This window comes from Sesamum indicum, linkage group LG12 (assembly GCF_026168435.1).
Source record: "Sesamum indicum cultivar Baizhima isolate 11 linkage group LG12, ASM2616843v1, whole genome shotgun sequence".
Lineage (NCBI taxonomy): Eukaryota > Viridiplantae > Streptophyta > Magnoliopsida > Lamiales > Pedaliaceae > Sesamum > Sesamum indicum.
The window spans coordinates 13,025,462-13,049,786 of NC_142668.1; the positions used below are offsets into that span (position 1 = coordinate 13,025,462).

The window sequence follows — 24,325 nt, forward strand, 5'->3', positions numbered from 1 at the left end:
GCAAATGAATATTTTCAGTTTTGTTTAATTTTCGTGTGAGATGTGAATGTTTTGAATCAATTAATAAAATTACATTTTATATTGAACTATGGTGTCAATCAACGTAAAACCAAACATAAAAACTTCAAAAATGAAAATGCAAAGACCAGAAAGAAAGTATTTGTAGACATGATCTGAGGTGTCAATTTGCAGCCAACAAATTCAGGTTCTTACACAGCGTGCTAAGTGTTGGTTCTAGTACTTGCAATATTCGCAAGGTTTCCAAACCTGATGCTGTATTAAAAATAATAAATAATTACATATATGAAGTGTACATTGGAAATAGGAGAAGATGTCATAAAATATAAAAGACGAATATATACACCATCTCATCCTACAAATGCATGTTATACATACATACTCTCTTATGAACTGAGAATCATTTCTTCTTTGGAGCAGATTTCTTCTTGGCAGCAGTTGTCTTCTTAGCAGCAGTTTTCTTCTTTGAATCTTTTAACCCCATTCCACTTTCCTGTCAACACATTGAAAATAATATCACCAATATAAGATTGAAGTTTGCTGGGATAAGCATTCTGAATTTGATTACACAGAGTTACCAAAAGCAGGGTAAATTCATCAAAAACATGGATGCATCAGGTTAACAAGATCTTTCATACCAACTACAGCCATTTTGCTCCAAAATAATTTGGAAATTGTGCATACCAACATCATATATAAACGACAATATGTAAGGCTATATTTTAGAGAGGTCAAACAGGAGAAGAGCAATCCATCCAAACAATCCATAGGCACATCCGAGAGAAGCCCAAGATATCATCAGAAAAGTACCTTCCTGTAGTGAATGTAAGCAATTTTACCAGTAAACTCCTTCCCATTCTTGTCCACATAAACCTGAAAAGTATTTAACAATTTGGTAAAGATACAATTGGAGAAAATAGATTAAACATGCATCTCAAAAGAAAAGGATCCTGGTCAAGGGTGCATATGAATATTCCACTGTTTGTTAACAAGCAAAGAAAAGAAAAATGGTGCTTAGGGGTTTATCTGAACTCCGAAGGCAACAAAGTATATCAGCAATTTTATCTATATCATTTGGGAGGACAAATCCCATTAAGATTGCATCCTATGTGTGGGTAAATGTGATTGGCATTCGTCTTTACTGCACCAAGAAGTAGAATGTACTGGAAGGAATCACAGCTAAAATGAAAACTAGTCTTGATAAAGAATTAAGCATATATAGGAAACATCCTTGCATATAGTTCATCAGAAATAATAAGTGTTAAACTAGAGCGAAAAGAATAAACATTAGATACAATCAGAAAATTTTTACTTACTTTGTGCCCATCTGAGCCCGTATACCAGTGACCAGCAGATCTACTAACTGCATGTACCCTTCGGTTGCCAGCATTTTTTGGAAGTCCAACACAATTTTTAGGGTTCACCCAGTTCTCAGAATCTTGTGATGCATTGTCAACCTGAGACTTTTTGACATTTTTCTTGCTTCTTGTGGAGCTTTTCTCAACATTTTGGCTCTTATTTGTTTGCCTGGAATTATTTTCTTGGGCAAATTGGCCCCTGCAGAAAAATGAACAGATTCAATTGATAAACTTTCACATGTAAAACAATAAAAGAAGATTTAAAAAAAGAAATTACTTAATATGCTTACATGTAATCAATTATTGATACATTTTGTTGCTTGTATTCTTGGTTGCTTCCTGCTCCCAAGGGGAAGAAGTAGGGCAAACGCTCACGCACTAGTTTCTGAATTCTTGAATCCTTGTGGAAAAAATAGGAATGAGCAGGAGGAAGAGAGCCCACATCCAACGTCCTCTCATTGTCAGAGACCTTACAGTCAACTTCTGATTTACTCTTGTTTTTCACGTTTTTGAAATATTCTTCACAGACTTCATCAAAAGCAGGTGTAAGAATGTGGGAACTCTTCTCTGAACAGAAATCTTTCCATAAGTCATCATTTTGGCACTTGCCAACTGATGCTTCTTTTTTCTCCCTATTGCTCAAAGCTACATGTTTACTAGTATCTGATTGTTTGTTCAGAGACAAAGTTGCACGACGCATTTCTTTGCTTGTGTCTTCAATCACGGAAGGATCATCAGAATCAGAATCAGAATCAATCAACTGGAATCTTCTCAGAGGACTCACAGTTAATTTAGGAAATATCTCATTGTTGCCTTTTGTTTCCATATTGGCGGAAGCCGAAGCTCTTGAAATTTCTTTCCACTTTCTTGATCTCCATTGGCTTCCAGAATCTAAACTCACAACCCCCTGTCCACGCAGGGATGGCTTTGAGCTGCTACACACAGAATTAGTAGGACGAATGCCTGCTATTTAGAACAAATAACAAACTTAGATTATCAATATCAGCATACACAGGGAATGGCTGATCAAATGATGTACCTATAAAGTTAAGCCATTAGCAACACACGCTAAACGCAATAATCAGGGTTTCAGATGATGCGGGTCATTTTAACAAACAGCTTTTCAGCAAGGCCCTATAGAGCGTCAAGCTTTGCCTGTTAAGTACTTCACTAAGGTTACATGAGATGCCTTCACAATCAAACAGTACTTACAACAACAGCAAATTCTGTTTTCAACCTACTGCGTCTCCAATTGTTTGTTATGTCTAGCTTTGGAATAAAGCATTTCAAATCTCAAATATGCATCTATTATATTCCTACCAGCAACAACAGCTTCTAGTATTCCTGTTACAAAAGCAATGGAATTTTTTAAATAATGATGGAAAACCATTAAGAAAAGAAGTTGCGTCATTTGTATGCAATATCTTTTGCAACTTCAGCACAGCCACATATAATTTCAGCTTTTTTTCTCTTTTAAATGTCTAGAACCTAGATCTGCACATGCTCCTGGTGACTCCTCCAGCATGCACCTAGGATTGAGACAATATCAAAAGGGAATGTGCATATGTAATATTTCACTTTTATACATTCTTGATTAATTTAAGCCAGATTCACAAGGAAAATATTTGCACATGTGGATGACTACCATTCACTTTATGATAGCTGCTGCACACACAGCTCAGTAACGTATATTCGCCTGAAATGCGGAGCAAGAGAGGTCAGCTAACCCAAGCCTCAAATGAAGAGGCCTGCTCTATCAAACATCTATAATGCTATAACACCACATCACTCCATTCACGTGTTTCTTTCCATTAGAAGACAACAAAAGACTTCCCACGCACAAAATAGTCGTGCAAACATCAAAGTAATTTCAAACTTTTAACTAATTTCCAAGATTTCTGTATACTTCCAATGCTGGAAATACATTGCAGATACTCCTGCTTTACCAAAAAAGGCCATTGTAATAAACTGACCATCAAACCAACATTACGAAATTCAAATACCTCTGGGCCAATCTTCCTCGGAAGAGAAATCCTCGATCTCATCATCCACATTGCAGGGCGCACCCTCAGAATCCGTCTTTCTGGACTGGGATGTGGGTTGTACCGTGGGTCCACGGCAAAGCCTTTTGAGAGCCGGAGGTGGGTCCGAAACATGAGAATCGGAAACCCTAACGGGAGATTCGAAATCATCCTCGCTGTCTTCTACAATCGTCCGGAGATTGACAGCTGTTGGTCGCCTCTTAGCTGGCCGGAGTAGCGAATCGGGTGGTGGGGTGGGGTGGGGCTCCGAGTGGAGATCAAAATCGAGCCCTAGAGAGAAGGATGGAGGCTCAAAATCATAATCCGCCATGAGAGACACGGTGGCTTGCTAGGGTTCTTTATCCAAAAATGAGATCGATGAAAAATTGGGAGTGAGGTTTTTCAATTTGGGGGGATTGGCGCCAAGAATGAAATATGAGAAATTGAAAAGAGTGGCGCGGTTTAGCAATGAAGCCACCTCCACCTCAAATCAAATCTGCCCTACTCCAAAAAGCCCTCCGAAATTTAACCGTCCGCGTTCCTTTTTTTTTTCTTTTTCTTTTTCTTTTTCTTTTTCTTTTATCTTGTTTGCTGTGATTGAAATAGAAGTAAATTTTAAATATTTTTTTATTTAGTATGAAAAAATTACTTTTTTTAATTTTTAAAAATTAATCATTTTTCTTTATTTTGTATTAGCATATTTATATTAAAATAATTTAAAGTTACTAAAAAATTTAAAAAGTAAGTTTAATATACTTAAAAATAAAAATAAGCGTCAAACAACGACAATAATAATTTTTATATGTCAACATTTCGAATAAAATAAGTATTGTTTTTTAGTTTAAACTATTCAGTCTCAAATAAATAAAAATTACTACCACAACCCTAATTTAATTTCAAACACATGTGCATTTATCGGTACCGAAATTATGTGGGTGTTATTAGGGGGAGAAAGAAAAAATAATTGGAGAGAAATTATATTTGTAGGCAATATAGTTCATAAAAGTAAAATCGATACTTTCTGGTATTTTTAGATCTTATATTTTTATTTTTTCGATCCAATTTGAATTTTGAAATAATTTTATATATATTTAATTTTACTTTATTTTCGTCTATTATATCCAGCCAAGCATCAAAGTTCTCTTTATGCATTCTATTTTACTTTTATTTCTCTTATACATCAAATTTTCACCCTAATTAAACCAGCACTAAAAGAGCAAAAGTGGGAGTTATGGGACATTTACTAGTGTTGAAATGCATATTTACAACACGGGAGAAAACGAATTTTTCGAGCTCGAGTCGGCTCAATTCATCTGCCACCCCTAATTGTTGTTACTCATCTGATGAGGGCGAATTCGTAAAAGTGTGCCCTACGTTGGACGAAGGTATCGGACAAGCATCTTTGCCCCTCTCCACATGTAAAATTCATTTCGTGCTCTTGGAGAGGTAAAACTTAATTATTTTTACATCAAATATAAATATTGGAATAATTACGCCACTTTTTTAAAATTTTGTGTAATTAAATAATAACTTCATATTATTTTAAAAAAATTATACCTAACATCCTCAACATTTATTTTCATCCAACATATTTATATTTATATTTTCCGTATAATAAACAATACCCATTACCACATATCATTTGTATTTATATTAATTTAACTAGAGTAATGTAAAATACAGAACATTATATTCTTTCATTATAATTACTTCTATACCCATCAATTTATAATTTTTATTTAAATAAAAAAAATACACATACATCTACAAAAAAATATTAACATTATTTACAAACCATCCCAATTTTTTTACAATTATTAGATAATTTTTTTAATTATGCAAAATATAAACATAATTTATATATATAAATATCGTAATTCTATATATTATTTGAGTGTGAACCTTATTAGATGAATACCCAATCCAGTGGCATTGACCAAGTCTGTCCAAGTGATTTATCAGCTGGCTCGACACCCTAATCTCAGGTCACATGGCGCCACCCACTTTGATTGGACGTTGAAAATTTATGGTGATTGATGGTACAAAATATATGGGGGTTTATACCAAAAATATTTTTGGATCTCATCTAAAATAATTATTTTTTTGAATCTAGACATACTTGTATGATTCGTACATTATCTTTTTGAATCTGAATTAAATTTTAAATTTTATTTATTAGAAAAATATCATGCTACTTATTATAACACACTTAATCAAATACCGGAAAATACTATTTAATAACAATTAATAATTTAAATTATTATTTTCATAAAAGTCAATCTTTCCTATTCTAAGTTGGGTTTTTTTCTCTATTTGTAATGTTGAGGATTCTTTCTCTGTTTTACCCACCAACACCAACCACAAATTATTTGCATTTCACCCTCTAATCATTTCATTATTCTTTATGAATAAGTTTTCTCTATTATATGCATAATATTATAGAATATAACAAATAAGCTTTAAAAGGTCGAATAGTTTATAAAATTAAGAGTAAATTACATTGGTGTCATTGATATTAGGTATAATTATACATACGCTCAAAATGATAAGTACATTATTTTAAAATTATAACTTTATTTACATTGTTCCCATCACGGGAGAACAACTTAAACATATCATTCAACTAAATCACAATTGTACTCTATTTGAGACGTACTTATAATTTTACAACATATGTAAAGGGAATGTTGATGTATCAGCCCAAAATTAATTGACCAGACCAAAAAGGTGCAAAGTGAAAGACTCAATTACTATGTGTAAGGCTCATAATCTGGTTAGAGAATTAATCAAAGAACAATTATATATCTGATTGAAGGGGAAAATTTTAGCCCGAACCCAATTTGGTAAAATTTAAATCATTCATATGACAAGTGTAATATACTTATCGTATGATTGGTATACAGTTCAAAAAAAATTATCAATTACACAACAAGTATAATACACTCACTCTGTAATTGATTTAATTCGAATGAGAATTTTTCCTAATTCAAGTTTCTTAATTTTTTATTACTTAAATTAGATTTTCATTTAAATTTTGAATGGACACTTGCTATGCGCCTACTGTTATTAAGGTTTAAATTTAATTTTAATTAATTAAGTTCAAATGATTAGATATTTCAATTTAATGGATTATTTCATCATATGAATCAATCTAAGTACAAAAAAATTTTAATTAATCAATTTTATTATTAATTAATATTTTGAAATAATAATATATTTTAAAATAAATAAAAGCTGGACCAGCACCAACCAAATGATTCCCAAAATTTAGGTACAAACATAAATTAAAATAAACTTTACAAAAAATAAAAACATTAGACTTCACTCCAATTTCCTACATAAATATTTCTATTTACATAGCCCTCAAAATTTTTACAAAATGTGACAAAAGAATCAGACAAATCATAAAAATTTGGATGAACACGACCGCGAATGTTGAATTGACGCAATTACCCTCATCGTCACTCAGGTATACTCTGCAGCGCGGGCCTCCAGGACCGTTGATGGGCCTCAAACCGATCACCCACGTCCATCAACTGCGCTAAAACCTGTTGCACTGACAGCCCTTGTGCATCTGCTTTCTTCACCAGCTGCTCCAACTCTTTCTTCGAGATTTTGATCTTCACCTCCGTAGAAGATAAAACGCCGTCGCTTTCTCCCAGAAGGCTTTTCTTCTGTACGCCGAGAGAGTGGCTGTAGAGATCCCCCCGGGTTCCGGTTTTATCACCCGATGCGAACGAGCCCCAGTCTTCGCCGCCCCATTCCGCGGCGGATCCTTTCCTTATGCAGTTTCCCATACTATAGTATCTACTCTCTGTGCGTGTAAATGGATATCTCTGGGCTGTATGTATAGAATTTGAGAGTGGAAGGAGAAGCGGGTGATATATAAAAGGGGCGGGTAAGGCAGGTGGTTGTGGTATGTGGGGCCCGTACACCTATTTCGGGTTGGCTCAAACTGAAGGCTCATTAGGTGACGCCACCGCCACTGAGTCGTCTAATTGAAGGGACTGGCGGCTGAGCTCGGCTACTAACCTGGCTTGTTCGATTTGCTTACGTTTCTTGATTTCCTGAGAAATACTTAAAAACCGCCAGCATTGAAGGGATCCGAGTTGTGTTGGTTGACCCGGTTGGGGAAACCATGTCAATCCGCCAAGTCATACAAGTAATCTTTCAAAAGGTAATTGAGGTGCAGTTATCTACTCAATCCTTTTAAATGTGTCTGTCTTTATTAAAATGTGAAATATTATGACAAGACTTTTTTCGGATATTATAATTCCAAAGTGATTATATTTAAGAATAATCAATTAAATGAGGTGTGAACTCTTTTTCCAGATAGATGATACGTGTACCGTCAGGGATAAGACTTTCCAAGTGTCAGACGGTTATAGCAGAAGCTGAGGCTCACAAGAGCCGGCTAGTAGACATCAAGCCGCTCCGTGTGAAAAGGAGCTAGCAACGGAATCTAGGGTGTGAACGCGGGTGAAAAGGAGCTAGCGAAGGGAATATCTCATCTACATGATCTCATGAGGAACGTCATGATTAAGCGCTTTAATCAATTCATAATTACAACGTTTATCACTGTTATTAACGTTGATGACTACCACCTCACTCACTCACTCGCCTCAAATCATTAACACATTCCGCCTTATGTATATTATATGGGATAATTAAACTCTACTTTCTCGATATTTGGTATAATTACATGTTAAAATTTTATTTAACACTTTTAATGTTTGTTTTTATTTAATAAATAAGTATATTTATTAGACAAAGATTATCGAATTGTTGATATTAATAAAAATATATATATATCTACTATCAATTGACTTATTGATTATTGCAGGTCAAATAAGTTTGTTTTTATGATCAACTTACCCTTATACGTCTAACGCATTAATGCATGTAAGAAGATATATCTTTACTATTATAAAGATAGTTTAGTTCAAAAAAGTTATTTGACTTGCAAAAGATTAATGGACGGTCAGTATCAATTTTCATTCAATTTTTTTGTTAATATCAGCAAACTCAGTGAACTTTGATTAACGGAGTGACTTATTTGTAAGACGGAAGCAAATTTCAGGAATGCTAGATATAATTTTCTAAATACAGAAAATTTACATGTAATTATACCAAAACATCAACAGAGAAATATGTAATTATCCCATATTATATTGTTTTTGTGAATCATTTGATTTAGAAGTTGTCAAATGTTGGAATTGCGAGTCTCCATTACTGTTTTATCGAGAATAATATTAGTTGTATTTCTCTTACATTATCTGTACAATCTTAGTTGTCTTGTGGAGGGGCTGGTGATGAAGCTCATGTATTTTATCCAGAGTCAACTCCTTTTTTATTGGGTTAATTCAGTTTTGTATCGAATCAGTTGGGTTATTATTATTTTTTTCAATAATGGAATTTATATAATTTTAATTTTATATATTTAAATCGATTTTTATACTTTTAAAATTCTAAAAAAGAATTATCTTTATTGTCATACTTATAAATTTTTCTATTTATTTTTCTCAAAGTCTATTTATTATACTCTCGTTTTGTTATAATCCTTTAAAGTAAATAAAAATAGACAAAATTATACTTGACTATTAACAATATAATATAGGGTAAAATGCACTTTGCCTCCATGAATTGTACTTGATGTAAATTAAATTTTTAGACAATTTTGCCCTTATGTTATATATATAGTTCAAAGAATTTCCTTTTTTTTCTAACAATTATGTATTTTTAGTTTAATTGAAAAAACTATATTTTAATTATAATGAAGTAATAGAAAATTAGTAAATTAAATAGTTTGAATGTTATTATATTTACAGACTTAAGTCTAAGTAATGAATGAGTATAAACAATACACAAAATAATTCCATAAAAATATTTTATTAATTTGGTAATAACATTAAGTTATTAACTATTTATTCTTTTATATAAAGATGAGTAATTAAATATTTTTTGAATATGTTTTCTTTAAAAAATAAAATATTTATATTTACTTATTTCTTCAAAATATTTAACTTTTGGGTAAGCATATATATTTGTCAATTTATTAACTAGCATATATGAAAATTGTTGTTTATGTTATATTTGTTGTATATCTACTATATATATTAATTTAGGTTTAATTACATTTTGTCATCGAACTATGACGTTTTTACACTTTGACATCTATACTTTTATTTTATATTAATTTACAATATCAACTTTATGAAATTTGTATTTTGCCATTTATAACTATTTTTCAATCAAGTTTTTTTTCTGGAAAAAAATAATATGCAGTCACAAGCGATATTCAAGGGTTATGCGATGTGATATTTTTTACATATGCATAATATGTGATGTTTTTTCGACAGAAAAATCAATAAAAAATACTATCATATATGGCGATGTGCAAATTTCGCAAAGTTGAGATAGTAAATTGACACAAAATATTTCGATGGTAAAGTGAAAAACGGCATAGTATAGATGGCAAAATATAATTTATCCATTAATTTATGCTCCACTTGTGATCTAAATTCTTTCCCTATTAAAAGAATTAATCAAAAAATAATTTAGTGATGATTTAATATGCAAAAAGTTAAAAAAATATTATAATTATTCAATATATGAGGGTATTTTTGTCAATCAAAGGGGTAAGTGTTATATCAGTGATAACTTAGGGGGACAAAGTGTATTTTACCCTATAATATATATTCACTTTAATGCTGTCTATAATGAAATACGTCAATCAATTTGATTTAAAATTTTATGAAATTATGATGTTTATAAATTAATTAAGTAGAAAATAATTTTTTAAAATTCGAGTGGACAAATAGTCATTTTGATTTAGCACAAGTTTACAAATTGAATAGTTTTACATTAACGAATAAAAATGCATTTGTAATATTAAAAATTTACCCATACCGATATTCATTCTTAGGGGGATATTTAGTGTACAGACTCTATCCATAAAAAAAAAAATATTTCAATAGGCATATGTCCGAGTCTAAATCTAATATAAAAATATTAACTACGAGCCTGATTACGAATTATTAAAACGGTACGAATTTAGGTATTGCCCATTAATTAACAAGTCTAACATATTGAACTAAAGTTAGATTAAAAAATTAAATAGAATTAGTATTTAGGAAAAATAAGTATTGTATGATATAAAAAATGAGGTACGAATTCAAATCCAACTCAAACTTGAGTTGGTATCAGCATTTAAAATTAAGTATTTGAAGTTGAAAAAGCAAGTCCCAGTAAATTTACGTAGATTTTTGGAGTAATAAATGAATTTCATGCCAATCTCGTTTCGTTTATTGCATATGTTGTCCTCTCAAACACTACTCACTTCTTGGATGGATCCTCTATTATCACGTGCGGATCATCATAAATTCTTTGGCCTTTTTTTTTTTTTTTTAAATTAAAAAATTGAATAAGGATAAATGTATATTCTGAGTAAAAATAGAGTATAAGGTAAAATAAATGTGTGTGTGGTGTTTGTTACTCCAATTTTATAGGTAAGAAGGAGGGTGGTCTGAAAAGAAAATATGATAGGATGAAGGTCGCCGTCGGTATACCATGAAACCCATACGATGTCGTTTGTTTTTATTTATCTTCATGAGAAATACTAAATCATTAATCTGTTGATGTAATAGGGGACGTTGACCACTTGACCGTACAAATCTACACCCATACACGTATGCTTGTTCTTCCCCTACCCATCTCTCTCCCACTGTTTGAAAAGAGATCAAAGGTCCCCCACTACCCTACCCAACCCCCCCCCAGATCTAACACTCTCACACCCAAAACCATTTCATGCTTCAAAAGACAAGTGGAGCAAAATTTTGCATGTAGGAGACGAGCTTAAGGCCGGCATCACAACAATGAAGATAACCGTGGAAAGAGCCAGTGTCCAAGAAGCTCAGCACCCAAGACCAACGCTATCCCCTCTACCACCATCAGATCTTTCTTATAAGCCCACTTTTCCAGGAAAGCCGCCTCGCCGGAAACCCAAGACGTCCACCGCCGGAGTCCGGGTTAAGAGGGAATCTACCAAACGGAGCAGCCGGCCCGAGACCCCTTTACTTAGATGGAAGTTTGATGAATCCAATGACAAGATTAATTCAGTGGAGGACGAGATGGAGAAACCATCCAGTGAAGTTGGCCGAAAGAGTGGACGGAGAGTTAGGCCAGTGGTTTCTGCCAGGAAGCTGGGCGCCGGACTCTGGCGGCTGCATTTGCCGGAGTTTCAGACTGGTGGTGGCGGAAGGTTAGGGCTTCAGGTAGAGTTTTTCCTGAGAAATTGTATTTTCAAAACTCTGATTTCAGTTCTAGATACGTAGCATATGCATATATGTACGGTGCTACTTAGTTCTTCCATTTTTCTGGGGCTGCGGATTGGCATTATACTGTGAAGCAATTATTGCATTATGTTTTGGTGAATCAAACGTAGAGTATTATCAATTTCCTTATTTATATATCTTGAGGGTGAGGCGGCGGCTTTTGAATGGAAATAATACTTGTGCTTGTGTTATTTTTCAGTGCAAGGGGGATGACAGAGAGGCATGAAATGGGTTTTAATTACATACATCTCTGTAATTGAAATTTATTTTCTTTATTTGAATTTAGTGGTCCACTGGAGAAGGAGTCTTATGTGTTTGTAAGTTTTTGAATTTGCCTTCAATTGCATTAATTATTTGGAAGTTTGTGATAATGGAACTTTCAGGACCATATTGGTTTCCCATTTTGTGTTCTTGTATGACTTCTGTTGCAAAGAGCATTTTTCATGAGTTTGCTGATTTCTTAGATCTTGTGCTATTGGGCGTGGCTTGAAAGTTCTGCTTCTGCCAACTTCAAGGAAATGTAGTTCATATTCGTCTTGCTCTTTGTCTTCTTACATGCAGTCTGGAGATGCACGATTTGGGGCCGCAATACACGGTCAACAAGTCGACAGAATACATAGTTCTCCTGCAAATGATATGGTACATAGTCCACATTCTGTGTCTGGTTCTAACGGGCTTCTGCACAAGGTAATAAATTTTGTTCATGGTGCTCCTTCCCTTTTGAACTTTTGCTCGAGTATGATTGACTGTCAAATGGGACTATGGAATGAGCCGATCTTGTAAATTGTACTGAGTTCTGCACAATGACTAGCCATAGGTTGTAGACTGTCTTGTACATGGAATTCGGGAAGTTTACATTACAAGATTTGTGGTTTATGAACTAGTTGTTGCAAGTTGCTGAATGATGTTAAGACTAGTTAACAAAGATGGGTTTCTTCTCATTTTCTTTTCTAACACTATTACATGCTGCAGTTTGATCCGTCGTTTCAATTTCCCAACTCTGCAATGGAGGGTGCAACAAAGTGGGATCCTGTTGTTGAGAAAACATCAGATGAATTGAAGCAAATATTTGGCCAGAAAAAGCTCCCTAACCGACGAGCGCGTGAAGCTCCAGTGATATCTGCCCTTGAGACACAGCTTGAGCAGGCTAGGGCCAGAATTAACGAACTTGAAACTGAGCGCAGATCTTCGAAAAAGAAACTCGAGCAATTCTTGCAAAAACTCAGTGATGAAAGGGCAGCATGGAGGAGCAGAGAACACGAAAAAATTCGTGCAGTTATAGATGATATGAAAGTTGAGTTGTGCAGAGAGAAGAAAAGCCGTCAAAGGCTGGAGTTAGTCAATTCTAAGCTGGTCAATGAATTGGCTGATGCCAAGTTATCAGCCAAACGATATCTTCAGGAATATGAAAAGGAAAGGAAGGCCAGAGAACTGGTGGAGGAGGTCTGTGATGAACTAGCTAAAGAAATTGGAGAAGACAAAGCTGAAGTGGAAACTCTAAAACGAGAATCAATGAAACTGTGGGAGGAAGTGGAAGAAGAGAGGAAGATGTTGCAGATGGCTGAGGTTTGGCGTGAAGAACGAGTCCAGATGAAGTTAATTGATGCAAAGGTGATGCTTGAAGAAAAGTACTCCCAGATGAACAGGATAATAGCAGATCTCGAGGCTTTTCTGAGTTCCAAAAGCCGAACATCAGATTTGGAGGAGATGAAGAAAGCAGAGTTTCTCAGGGAAGTGGCAACCTCTGTTAACATACAAGATATCAGGGAATTAACGTATGAGCCACCAAATCCAGATGATATATTTTCCATCTTTGAAGACATTAATGTTGGTGAGTCCAATGAGAGGGAGGTCGACTCCAAACTCTATCATACTGTGACTCCTGAAGTAAATCGGCTCAACAAAGACAGTTCTGACAGGCATCTTGACATACATATGAATCAGAATCATGAACTCGAAGAGGATGCTAGCGAGTGGGAAACTGTGAGCCATCCTGAGGATCAAGGCTCAATTTATTCACCGGATGGAAGTGATCCTTCTGTCAACAAGAGTTTCAGGGTCAGCAATGTTTCAAGAAATGGAGGGGATGAGACGCCGACTACGGAAATTAGTGAAGCTGGTTCAGCACAACCGCGGCAGTCAAAGAAGGCGTCATCCATATCTAGGTTCTGGAGATCATGCCCAAGCAACGGTGATAATTACAGGATCATATCAGTCGAGGGGATAACTCGGAGGATTTCAAATGGAAGACTTTCTAACGGGGCTATAACATCCACCGACTGTGATTCAGGAAAAGGTGGGATTAGTCCTCATGATTTGGCTGGACAGTGGAGCTCACCTGATTCAGGGAATCCACATATAAACCGAGGGATGAAAGGATGCATCGAATGGCCACGTAGTGCACAGAAGAGTAGTTTGAAGGCCAGACTTTTGGAAGCGAGGATGGAGAGTCAAAAGATCCAGTTACGCCAGGTTTTGAAGCAAAAAATTTAGGTCCAGACATAAGAGTGGATGACAAACCTGGTTTCTTCTCAATCGTAAGCTGCTCATATTTTGTCCACTGAATCTACTCGGGTTCCATTATAAATGCAACGGAGAGTATGTGGTATTCGGCTCTTTGGTTTTCTCACTTTCTTTATATATGCCTTAGTATCAGTGCTGAGAAAGCTATGGCTTATTTATGGTTCAGACAGATCAGCATCGGCAACCATATAAGCAGATGATGTTATTATAAGTCTAACATGTAATGATTTAGTTTTATCCAGGAAACAGCCGGTTTATTGTACAGGCACAAACATTAAAATTGGGTTGTACCAGTAGTCGGCTCAGAGAGGCACTTCAATCACCATTGTTATGCAATTGATCATTCGTAGAGAATGTGCTATGCTATAATATCTGTATCTCATCCTTACGTTGATTCATGTAAAGCATTGATCAGATTTACCCATGTGAATTAAGAAAATTGTCATATTTTATTAAGGGATTGTAAGCTCTTAAATGCTCAAGATGTCGATGACAGGAACAGGAAAAGCAACACAAAGGGGGATTACTAAAAGAAGAATGTAATAGAAAAAAAGGAGGAAAACAAGAGTTCCAGCAGGTGTAACTCTTTCTTTGAAAGGTTTAATTTAGATTCCTCATGCGCAGAACTCGGGAGACTACACCATAGTTGCTGAAGTTTAATCAGTTAAACCTTTGTCAAAGTTGGGCTCGAGAATCATTAGGAGCTACTGTAGCACAGCTATGCATTCAACCTCAATTCTTGCATTCATGGGCAGTGCTGCAACCTGGTATGTCGAACGAGCTGGTGCAGGTGCTGGAAAATCTGCAGCACAAACAACTACGTAAACTTCAAAAAATACAGCAAGGACCCCATGAATCTGCACAGAAGAAAATTGATGTGAAGAGATCAAAGATTCAATGGACAAGACATATACTATACTTGACTATTCATAAACTTGGACAAGGCAAATTTCACATAAAATCAAAATCGTCTAGCTTACAACACCTTATTTATTATTGACAATGTTAACCATCATCATGGACTCATGCTTAGGACCGAAAGCCAAAATATTATAAATATTAAGAATTGTACCAATTCAATTACCGTGAAAAGACCTTCCTACAGATTTTCAAGTATGGGAGAAAGGGACTAACAAAATCTAATTGACCGGAGTTTTCTGTAAAGTCATAAAAGCATCTTTGAACCATACTTATGCAGCCATTATGTAGCTTTATATATTCAACTCAAAACACCTAACATTCTTGTCCTTCCACATCCTGAATAAGAAATTTGTTCAGGCAGCCAAAAATATGTTAATTTCATGAGTAAGTTGACCTGAGTTGAGCCTCATGCTCACAAGCATATTATATAGAAGCCGTAAATAACACGACAATGAACAATTGCCTTAACCATAGAATGAATCAAAATAAACTGACTTCTTTTAAACTGTGCACAAACTTTTCACTAATTTACATGAACATTAGAAAGGAGTAAATCTGGCTATTGAGATTAATAAATAGAGAGCAAATTACACATAATCCTCATAAAGGTCTCATGCAGTTCATGGACAGAGAATAAGCAAGGATTCACTGACTTCATATATTCTTTGGAATTGGACATAACGTAGTGACATATAGTGAAACAATGGCCAAAAAGAAACATATAAGAGGATGTTCAGAGTCTCAACACCAAGTTAAGACAATTGTGAGAACTTACATTTAGCATAGATCTCATTCACTTTCTTGAAGTCATTCAGATCAGCCAACCTGTAAAGAAACAGAGAAGGATCTCATGAAAATTGAGAAATAGTGCAAGCGGTAAAATACTTATTCAGTAGGTAATTTTGTGGGTTGTGGTGATGCATGTGCCCCAGATTTGGAGAGAAATGTAAGGATTCCCTACATGATTGTTGTCTTGACAACCGAGGAATAGCTGGCACCACTTGCTTTAAGTATCTCCCCAATATTCTTGAGTACCTAATAAATCATGCATGGGCACAACTATGTAAGTCTTCCCTCCTACAACGTAAATAAGAGGTGCTTATTTTCTGGTAAGAACACCTTATAAGATGTTGCTGGTGCTTGGAAATAACTTTAAGAGTAGGTCGCATAAGCTCAAAAGAAGAGATATTAGGAGCTTATGACCTCTTCTCATTGAACGAAACCTATATCAGTGTAATAACAGGCAGGTAGAATTTGCTGAGAGACATTTCTCTATTGAGCAACATTAACTTGCCTTAAATGCTTCTAAACACATATATCAACCACCTTTTTCACTAGAATCTTATCCACCAAGAGTGCATTGACAAATAAGTCCTTGAGACAAGCTGATGAGGCTGACATTGCTCAAATAAGATTTATAAAGGAAGCTTTCAACTCATCTTGATAATATTTTAGGTCAAGAATTGCATACTAGATGACAGATCCACTCAAAAGATTGACTCATGAATGCATTAACACAAAACAAGCAATTTTGGTACTCCTATCGCCCCTTTCTTTCTTCAGCCGAATCTTCTGTTTGTACAAAGAAACTAATAGTCTGTAATATGAATAATGAGAGAAATGTATATATTCTTTCATTCACATGGCAGTCAAATCCAATACTAATGGATTCTTGAGTTAATTACAAAGCAGAGAAGACAGAGTTAAGCAGTACAATATTAATAAGTCTTCCACTCTTCCTTTTCAGTAAAATGGTAAACTTGCAATCTCTTTCTCCTTCAAAAGTTCAATTAGCACTATGGTCCACTATAGATGTTTTGTCATATGGATCCCTTTGCCTGCCAACTCCATTATCTTTAACAAATTCTTTCTGAAAAGATATCAACAAGAATGCCGAGATATGATGGAATACCTGCTCTGTTTGACCCTCGACACCATCTGACACAAACTTGCCAGTCTGCATTTTGGACAAGAAATAGAGTCACTACTACCATCACATACATTCACACATGCATGAGGCACACATGCAAAAGATGAAATCTCCATTTTAAATTATATGATCTACTAATATCACACGACAAACCTCAGGGACAAGTCCAAGAACCCCAGACAAAAAAATCATATTATTTGCTTTTATGGCTTGCGAATATGGCCCCAATGCTGCTGGTGCCTTTTGTGTCTGAACTGCTTCCTTTATACCTAGGTTCAATAGCACATTGCGACAACTGCGAGCATTATGCATCACCGTACAGTCATAAGTAGTATGGGGAAAAGAATAATAGACGCGCAAAGAGTCCAAAGTAAGATCTAATCCACAGAAACATATAACAAAAAATGAAAATTTCTCGGACGAGCAGAGCTCTTTTATCAAATAATAGAATAAGCACAATGGATATAATTCATAAAGTACAATTCTTTAATGAGCATTTTTCAGACGGAATAACCGAGACGTTTCCCACTCAACCAACCAATCAAGAAGACTGAAATAGGAACACAAAAATTGCTTCCGAAATCTCTCCGCGAGCTTGTGCTAGTGTGGATGGTGGGGTAGAGGACTTACCGGCTGCTGCATCACCAGAGATTTTCAAAGAAGCGAACGGCGGTAATCGAGCTGAGCGGCGGAAGTTGGCGCCTGGGAAGGATGTGCGGCCGTAGCCCACTGCTGATGGCGCCGGGGAGCGGAGTTCGGCCATGTCGGTAGCCGGCAAATGGAAGGTCCTCGCCGTGCACCACGCCATTTGTCTTTCTCAGTCTTTCTTTTGGCGAATGCTTTCATGAGCGCAATAGCTGGTACCTACTCATATCACTGAACCAGCTTACCAGAGTCCCAGATATTGGGCCTGGACACGCCATGTCGCCACTCCAGTTATTGGGCTTTCAAAAGTGAGAATTGGGCCTTATTAATTGCGCCTAAATTAAATATTTTCCAAATTTTGGTTCAATGAACTCAATTCTATCATTTTTCCAATTTTTATTTTTATTTTAATTATATTGATGCTTAATTAATTAAAAATATCTATATTGAATAGTTTTTTTAAGTTTAAGTTTAATTTCAATTATATCAATATTTAATAAATTCAAAAATGTCTATTTTCCAATATGTTTGTTATTTTTTGCGTTAAAATATGTTGCAGGCATTATAATATATACAAAATAGATTACTAACAATATTCGTTTAAGATTATACAAATATATATTGCTTAAATTCATTTTTCTTATTTCCCTCTTTAAGCTGAGAAATAAGTACATTGGGCCAAAGTTTAAAAAATACCATAACATAATAAAAAATGCTATTAAATGAAACATCTGTAAACTTTTAGCGCTTTTATTAAGGAAAGACTAAAAAACAAATCACAATTTGAGAACTAAAATGGCAACTTTAAATTATTTAAAAACCAAAACTACATAAATGTCTATTTTCAGGACCAAAATGGCAACTATCTCTAATAAAAAAAGAAAAGAAAAAAGAAAAAACTTAAGGGTGTTGTCCGCATTTAATTACCTACCACCTACCGGCTACCACAGCCATAAAAGAGAGAGATAAAAGTTGGGATTGCAAGAATAGATGATGGAGCATAGTTTCCTTAGACATTAAGTAAACCATTTCATCATCCTGCCTCAATCATCACTACCAAAAAGGTAATGGTCTGAAAATTAATATGGGGTTGGTGCTTAACAACAAACACTAATTACATGGAATCCCAAACATGTAAGAAATATACTCATCAAATGCATAGATAAATTTGATATCTTTCATATACAACAAAGCTCTCCTTTCTTTATGGACACATATATAAGCTGTTACAAGTTCATTCATCCATACTAAGAGATGGCAAATTGTGCTTGGAACCATAACTAGGATAGCTTAAAACTCCAAAGCTGTCACGTTCATGAATTGCCAATGCCTCCGCCAATTTTGTCTATATTATGCTCTTATAATGTTGGCTTAGGACTGGGATGTTTTCCACTTTTTTCTTCTTCTGATTGCCATTAGACATCCTTTCTGCATATTGGGCAGCTAGCTTGCCGGGTAAGCCATTCATCTATGCAGTGCAGGTGGAAGAAATGCCGACAACTTGGCAGTAACCTTGTACATTCTCCATTCTTGAAGTCCTAGCATGATAAGAGAGTGAAATGCATTAATAAAGATGGAAGTATAATGACACAATTGTGATACGAGACAGAACTCTTTTAACATTAACTTCTATGTTGTGCTTGGAAGATGGTTAGGTAGATGTGGGCATTTTGATTAATGGCTATGGTTGAGCCATGATATCCGTAGACGGGCTTCAAGCATGAGGGGTACAAACTCAGACACAGCCCTTAACCACGGCGATCTCATTAATCTCCTCCACAAGGACTACAGGTCGACAAGTCCTCAGTCTTTGTTCAAATTCTTGCGAATCTTTTAATTGAGTTGGAAGAACTAATGGTTATTATATCCATTGTTTACTCTTGTGCTTTAAGTAAGAGTCAATTTCAAAATGTAAATCATATCGCGCAATCTTTATTAAAGTTTTCAGTATTGATTTGAATATTGCTTCTAACAGACCAAACTCAATGCTAACAAGAGATATACCTGTAAGCAAATGGTGCAACATGTATCAGAACATGACAGAGCAGTCTCTGCTCTGGAAAACTCAAAAGTTGGCAACCCCTGGATTGTTTCGTGAGATAATCCCCTCATGGTATTGACCTCAAAAATATCAGAAATCTCCCTCAAACCTGTTTCCACAGTGCTAATCTGATACAAAAATAGATTATATCATCACCTAATTCAGAAGAAAGTTGGTTCAATCGCTCAGCTGCCAAACTAAAATGTTGAAAACTTAAGTCATCCAGCTAATAAAGTCACCGGAATTAATTAATCACTAACCTGCCATTGGTAAGCCTTTAACACTGCAGGGCTCACCCATTCCATAAATATCTTCCCATTTACCAAACTACATATTAATGCAACCTGAAAAAAGATCCTCCTGTTAAAACAAATGGTTTTGGGTCATATGAATGAACTCTCTACCTATGCAGATCGATTCACATGTTTCTAATTAGACAATCACTTAGACAAGAGATTGACACATCCCTACCCTCATAAGTTCCTACAGACAATGTCTACCAAAAAATTGACGGGTTTCGATGATGCAAGTATAAGAATTCATATAAAATCAAGATTCTTGGCAAATGCATCAAATCCGTGTTAATCACAGTTTTTTCACAGTAACATGATTATAACTCAAGTGATGGGCGCAGTCCTCTTTCCTGGAGTCTTTAATTGGGGAGAGATTTCATGGAGGTAGAATGCTATACTACATATTTATCCACAAAACTGCAGAATGCCGGTGGTGTTTTTAATAATGACCGTGACATACTAGTATTCAAATCTGGGACCAATGTGTTGAATTATATGCAAGTATGTCTACGACCTTGGAAAATGGCTCTCCGTTTAAAATGAGTTCCATCAATTGGACGCCTGTAACGGCCCCAGCCACTGCCCCAACACCAAACCCTCGCAGAAGACCGGTTTCCGTGGTCTGCCCTTTGATTGCTCCGCTAATCACTCCTACGGTAGCCCCACCTACATTAAAAACCAACAAGTACAGTCCAGAAAGAAATGGAAAAATGTAAAAACTGCTTGAATTGAAGTGAGAAATTAGCACATATGATGAAAATCATTGAAACAAAAGGGTCCCAACACATGAAAGCTAGTCACTAATTTGATCACAGGACAGAGAAATTCATCAAGCGGGTGGTGTGCATATCCATCCACACCGCACACACTAGTGGGATGTTCGTGCGTGAGCGAGTGAGTGTGTGCCTGTAAAAGGGGGGAATCACCCACTCTAGCAGCAAAACCGCGGCCGTGGGCTCCGTAAAACGACGTACCTAAAGCAAAAACGCAAGTAAGTAGAGCTACAGCAAATTTCTTGAGCAGCCCGAGGAGGAACCCAGATTGAGAACCGCTGAGTTCTCTGCAAACCCAAGACGAAATGGTGGAAGCCCACATCTTGGTTACTCGACAACAGATCAACATCTCTGCGAAAATTTAAGGGATTGTTGTGCGCGTACGAATGCAGACTCTAATGGCGGAAAAGACGCTCTCAACGAATCAGATAGCTCTACATAAACCAGTGCTTAAAAATATACACAAAATTTTGTGAGCATTTATAGGAGTAGAAGAGAAAAAAAGAAGAGTGAAGGATAGTGGGAGCTCAAGAGGTACCGCACACGTGCCGCTGCATGCACTCCTCTTTGTCGAACTTCGATTGGCTCCCATTACAAACGTTTTTTGTCAAACAAACGCTTTCTACGACGCTACTTTTAAATTCTTTTTTATAGCGAGTTTAGAGAAGAAAAAATAAAATGATAATTGCACCTCTCCCTATCTGATATTTGATGTAATTATACATAAATTTTTTATAATTTGAAAAATTATATCTAATACTTTTGAGATTTGTTTTTATCTGGCAAATAAATTCATCCATCAGTCAAAATTCATCGAATTTGCTGATATTAACAAAAAATACAAAAAAAAAATCTATATTTGTCCTCGATTTCTTGTTGCATGTTAAATAAATCTTTTTAAGATCAAATTTTCTCATACGTCTTCATGCGTTAATTTATATAAGCAGGTATATCTTCACCATATAAGGGTAGTTTAGTCCGAAAAAATTTATTTGATATATAATAAGTCAATAATAAATCAATTGATGACTAATATCAATTTTTTATTTTATTTTTTTATTAATATAATTAAGTACAGTGAATTTTGACAAACTAATGGACTTATTTGTTAGACAAAAATAAACTTTAGGAGTGTTAGATGTAATTTCTCAAATCGCAAAGGGTCTACATGTAATTACATCAACCCTCAGTGGAGGGAAGTGTAATTATCTCAAAGAAAAAGAAATTTATGGTGATTTATAGAAATTTTAGTAGTTGAATTTAAACAAGGAATAAGACACTCTCCTCTCCAAGGTTTAGTGTAATTACACTTAGATTTGCTATAGTTTAAAAAATTAAATCCAACACCTCTTAAATTTGATTACGTCTAACAAATAAGTCCATCCGTTAGTTAAAATTTACCGAATTTGTTGATATTAACAAAACAATAAAAAAATTCTATATTTATCCCAAATTAACTTATTACTGATTTATTGTAGGTCAGATAAGGCTCTTGTATTACCAAATTACCTTTATACGTTTTCACGCGTTAATACATGTGAAGAGGTATATATTCACTATTATAAGAGTAGTTTAGACGAAAAAAATTGTTTGACCTGCAATAAATCATTAACAAATCAATTAAGGATAAATATCAATTTTCATTCAATTCTTTTAGTTAATATCAGTAGGTTCAGTAAATTTTGACTAATAGAATGACTTAGTTGTTAGATGAAAACAAACTTAAAAAATACTAAATGTAATTTTTCAAATTACAAAAAATTTAAATATAATTACACCGTACCTCAAGAAAGGAGAATGCAATCATCCCTTAAAACAATTTTTCTTGGAACATAATTAAGAAAATTATTGGAAAACTATTTTTTTTATTGTACAGTAAATCAATAATTTTAGCACATCAATGTGTATATATGCATATTATATATTAATACTGATGTTGTCACCTTGACTACCATCTAAACTGGATGAGTAGTATTTTCTCACAAAGTAGGTTAAGATTATGCATTGGTTTGTAATCGAATAGTCGAATAATATCATACCCACAATATGGGTTCGAATTATTGTCAAAATGTTTAAACGTCTATTTTGATTTGTGTGTTGATTTTTATGTGATTAGACTTTAATTTTTATAAATAGTAAACTAGGTGTGCAATTTAACCGACACACGTGGTGTAAATACAATATTTCTAACTGATTTAGTCAGATGTCATCACTGCTTACTTATAATATAACAAGAAAAAAAAAAAAAAAAAAGTAAGTCACAAAAAATTTAAAATTAAATATTTTACTATAGTAGAAAGTACTGAATTGCTACGCCCATCACCTTTCACTTCTTTTACAAGTTATATAATGTATAATATAAAAAATATATATAATTAATTATACAATACAATAATATTATTTATAATGTAAATTTACATGATTAGATTGGGATTATTATAAATTTTAATCATTAAATGATCGTTAATTTTAAATAAAAAAATTTATTGTGATTTACTCACTAATTAATTCAATTAAATACCTAACTCATAGTTATGTTGAGTCTTTGGAACATTAAATTCGGGAAAACCAGGTGCCGCAGCCTGGAAACACTACTGTTTCTCTGTGGGTTGCTGACTAGGAAATCAGCACATTGCTTAGCTGCTAAGGCCTTGGTACCATTTTTTCCTCACATTTATTGTGCAATTAAGACTTTTTATGCTTTCTTTAGTATTTCTCTATTGCGAGGGTTGTTGAAAAAGATGCAATATATATATATATATATATATAAAATAAATTAATAGAATAGATATAGTTACATCATTTTCTTCTAATAAGAAATAGAGATAAAATTATATTGCCATTTCTTGAAATTACACTAAGTATTGCATATAAAATCCCAAATTCTCACAAAATATCCCAATTTCTCCTATCATTATCCAGGTGAAAAGGACAATAATTGCCCTAAATTAAACCTTCAGAGTTATAAGACCACGGTAGCCACTTCCCAACATGCATAGCTAACTTTACAATTTTTTTTTTAAAAAAAATTGAAATGTTGATCGATATAATTATTAATAATTAAGAGGGTAAATTGTATAACATCCTCTGTGTCTTGGTGAAATAGCATGCAATTCCATTGCGTTAATTTTATAAATAAAATATCTCTTGTGTTATTTAAACACAACAAAAAAGCTCCTCTCGATTGGAAGCTAATGGAGAGTTTTTGACATTCGTGTATTATGCGAGTAAACTTTATTTTTGGCCTTTTTTAGAGTCACTCCAGGTGTGCAAATATCTATTTTCACCCCTTTTTTTGTCCTTTAAATAGATTTTAATAGATTATATATTATTAATTAATTTACATATATTTTAATAAATTATATTATTTATGGAACATATTAAATAAATTTCAAAACACCTAAATGTATATAATCTTTTTTGAATTTTAAAAATTTATATGAATTATAAATATAAATCAATTATTTCA

The 24,325-nt window shown here is 34.3% G+C and overlaps 5 protein-coding genes across 9 annotated transcripts; 1 reads left to right on the forward strand and 4 right to left on the reverse strand.

Moving 5' to 3' along the window:
• Nucleotides 1–213: 213 nt before the first annotated feature.
• LOC105174861 (Rho GTPase-activating protein) lies at nucleotides 214–3,935 on the reverse strand. 4 transcript variants are annotated; one of them, XM_011097087.3, is made up of 6 exons: nucleotides 3,380–3,935; nucleotides 1,667–2,342; nucleotides 1,335–1,575; nucleotides 829–891; nucleotides 401–511; nucleotides 214–273 (listed from the first exon to the last, which is right to left on the reverse strand). In XM_011097087.3, exons 1-5 carry the CDS (start codon nucleotides 3,726–3,728, stop codon nucleotides 419–421), a joined length of 1,422 nt encoding a protein of 473 aa, XP_011095389.2. In that variant the 5' UTR covers nucleotides 3,729–3,935; the 3' UTR covers nucleotides 214–273; nucleotides 401–418. The 4 variants fall into 4 exon arrangements, with proteins under 4 accessions (XP_011095389.2, XP_020553895.2, XP_011095388.2 ...); XM_020698236.2 differs by having other exon boundaries at nucleotides 228–273; nucleotides 397–511; XM_011097086.3 differs by having other exon boundaries at nucleotides 259–511; nucleotides 3,380–3,934.
• A 2,716-nt stretch (nucleotides 3,936–6,651) lies between these two features.
• Nucleotides 6,652–7,544, reverse strand: LOC148784872 (protein expression protein). Its single transcript, XM_088876108.1, has one exon. The coding sequence runs from the start codon at nucleotides 7,192–7,194 to the stop codon at nucleotides 6,859–6,861; it is 336 nt and encodes a 111-aa protein (XP_088732234.1). The 5' UTR covers nucleotides 7,195–7,544; the 3' UTR covers nucleotides 6,652–6,858.
• A 3,584-nt stretch (nucleotides 7,545–11,128) lies between these two features.
• Nucleotides 11,129–14,641, forward strand: LOC105174863 (uncharacterized). Its single transcript, XM_011097093.3, has 3 exons — nucleotides 11,129–11,670; nucleotides 12,292–12,417; nucleotides 12,703–14,641. The coding sequence occupies exons 1-3, from the start codon at nucleotides 11,272–11,274 to the stop codon at nucleotides 14,221–14,223; spliced, it is 2,046 nt and encodes a 681-aa protein (XP_011095395.1). The 5' UTR covers nucleotides 11,129–11,271; the 3' UTR covers nucleotides 14,224–14,641.
• A 42-nt stretch (nucleotides 14,642–14,683) lies between these two features.
• On the reverse strand, nucleotides 14,684–17,964 carry LOC105175148 (reactive Intermediate Deaminase A, chloroplastic). 2 transcript variants are annotated; one of them, XM_088876386.1, is made up of 6 exons: nucleotides 17,735–17,963; nucleotides 17,258–17,373; nucleotides 17,087–17,131; nucleotides 16,136–16,209; nucleotides 15,950–15,999; nucleotides 14,684–15,055 (listed from the first exon to the last, which is right to left on the reverse strand). In XM_088876386.1, the coding sequence occupies exons 1-6, from the start codon at nucleotides 17,910–17,912 to the stop codon at nucleotides 14,958–14,960; spliced, it is 561 nt and encodes a 186-aa protein (XP_088732512.1). In that variant the 5' UTR covers nucleotides 17,913–17,963; the 3' UTR covers nucleotides 14,684–14,957. The 2 variants fall into 2 exon arrangements, with proteins under 2 accessions (XP_088732512.1, XP_088732513.1); XM_088876387.1 differs by having other exon boundaries at nucleotides 14,986–15,110; nucleotides 17,735–17,964.
• A 918-nt stretch (nucleotides 17,965–18,882) lies between these two features.
• Nucleotides 18,883–21,345, reverse strand: LOC105174864 (NEP1-interacting protein-like 1). The gene is made up of 5 exons (XM_011097094.3): nucleotides 21,058–21,345; nucleotides 20,598–20,749; nucleotides 20,051–20,134; nucleotides 19,754–19,918; nucleotides 18,883–19,287 (listed from the first exon to the last, which is right to left on the reverse strand). Exons 1-5 carry the CDS (start codon nucleotides 21,203–21,205, stop codon nucleotides 19,165–19,167), a joined length of 672 nt encoding a protein of 223 aa, XP_011095396.1. The 5' UTR covers nucleotides 21,206–21,345; the 3' UTR covers nucleotides 18,883–19,164.
• Nucleotides 21,346–24,325: the final 2,980 nt, after the last annotated feature.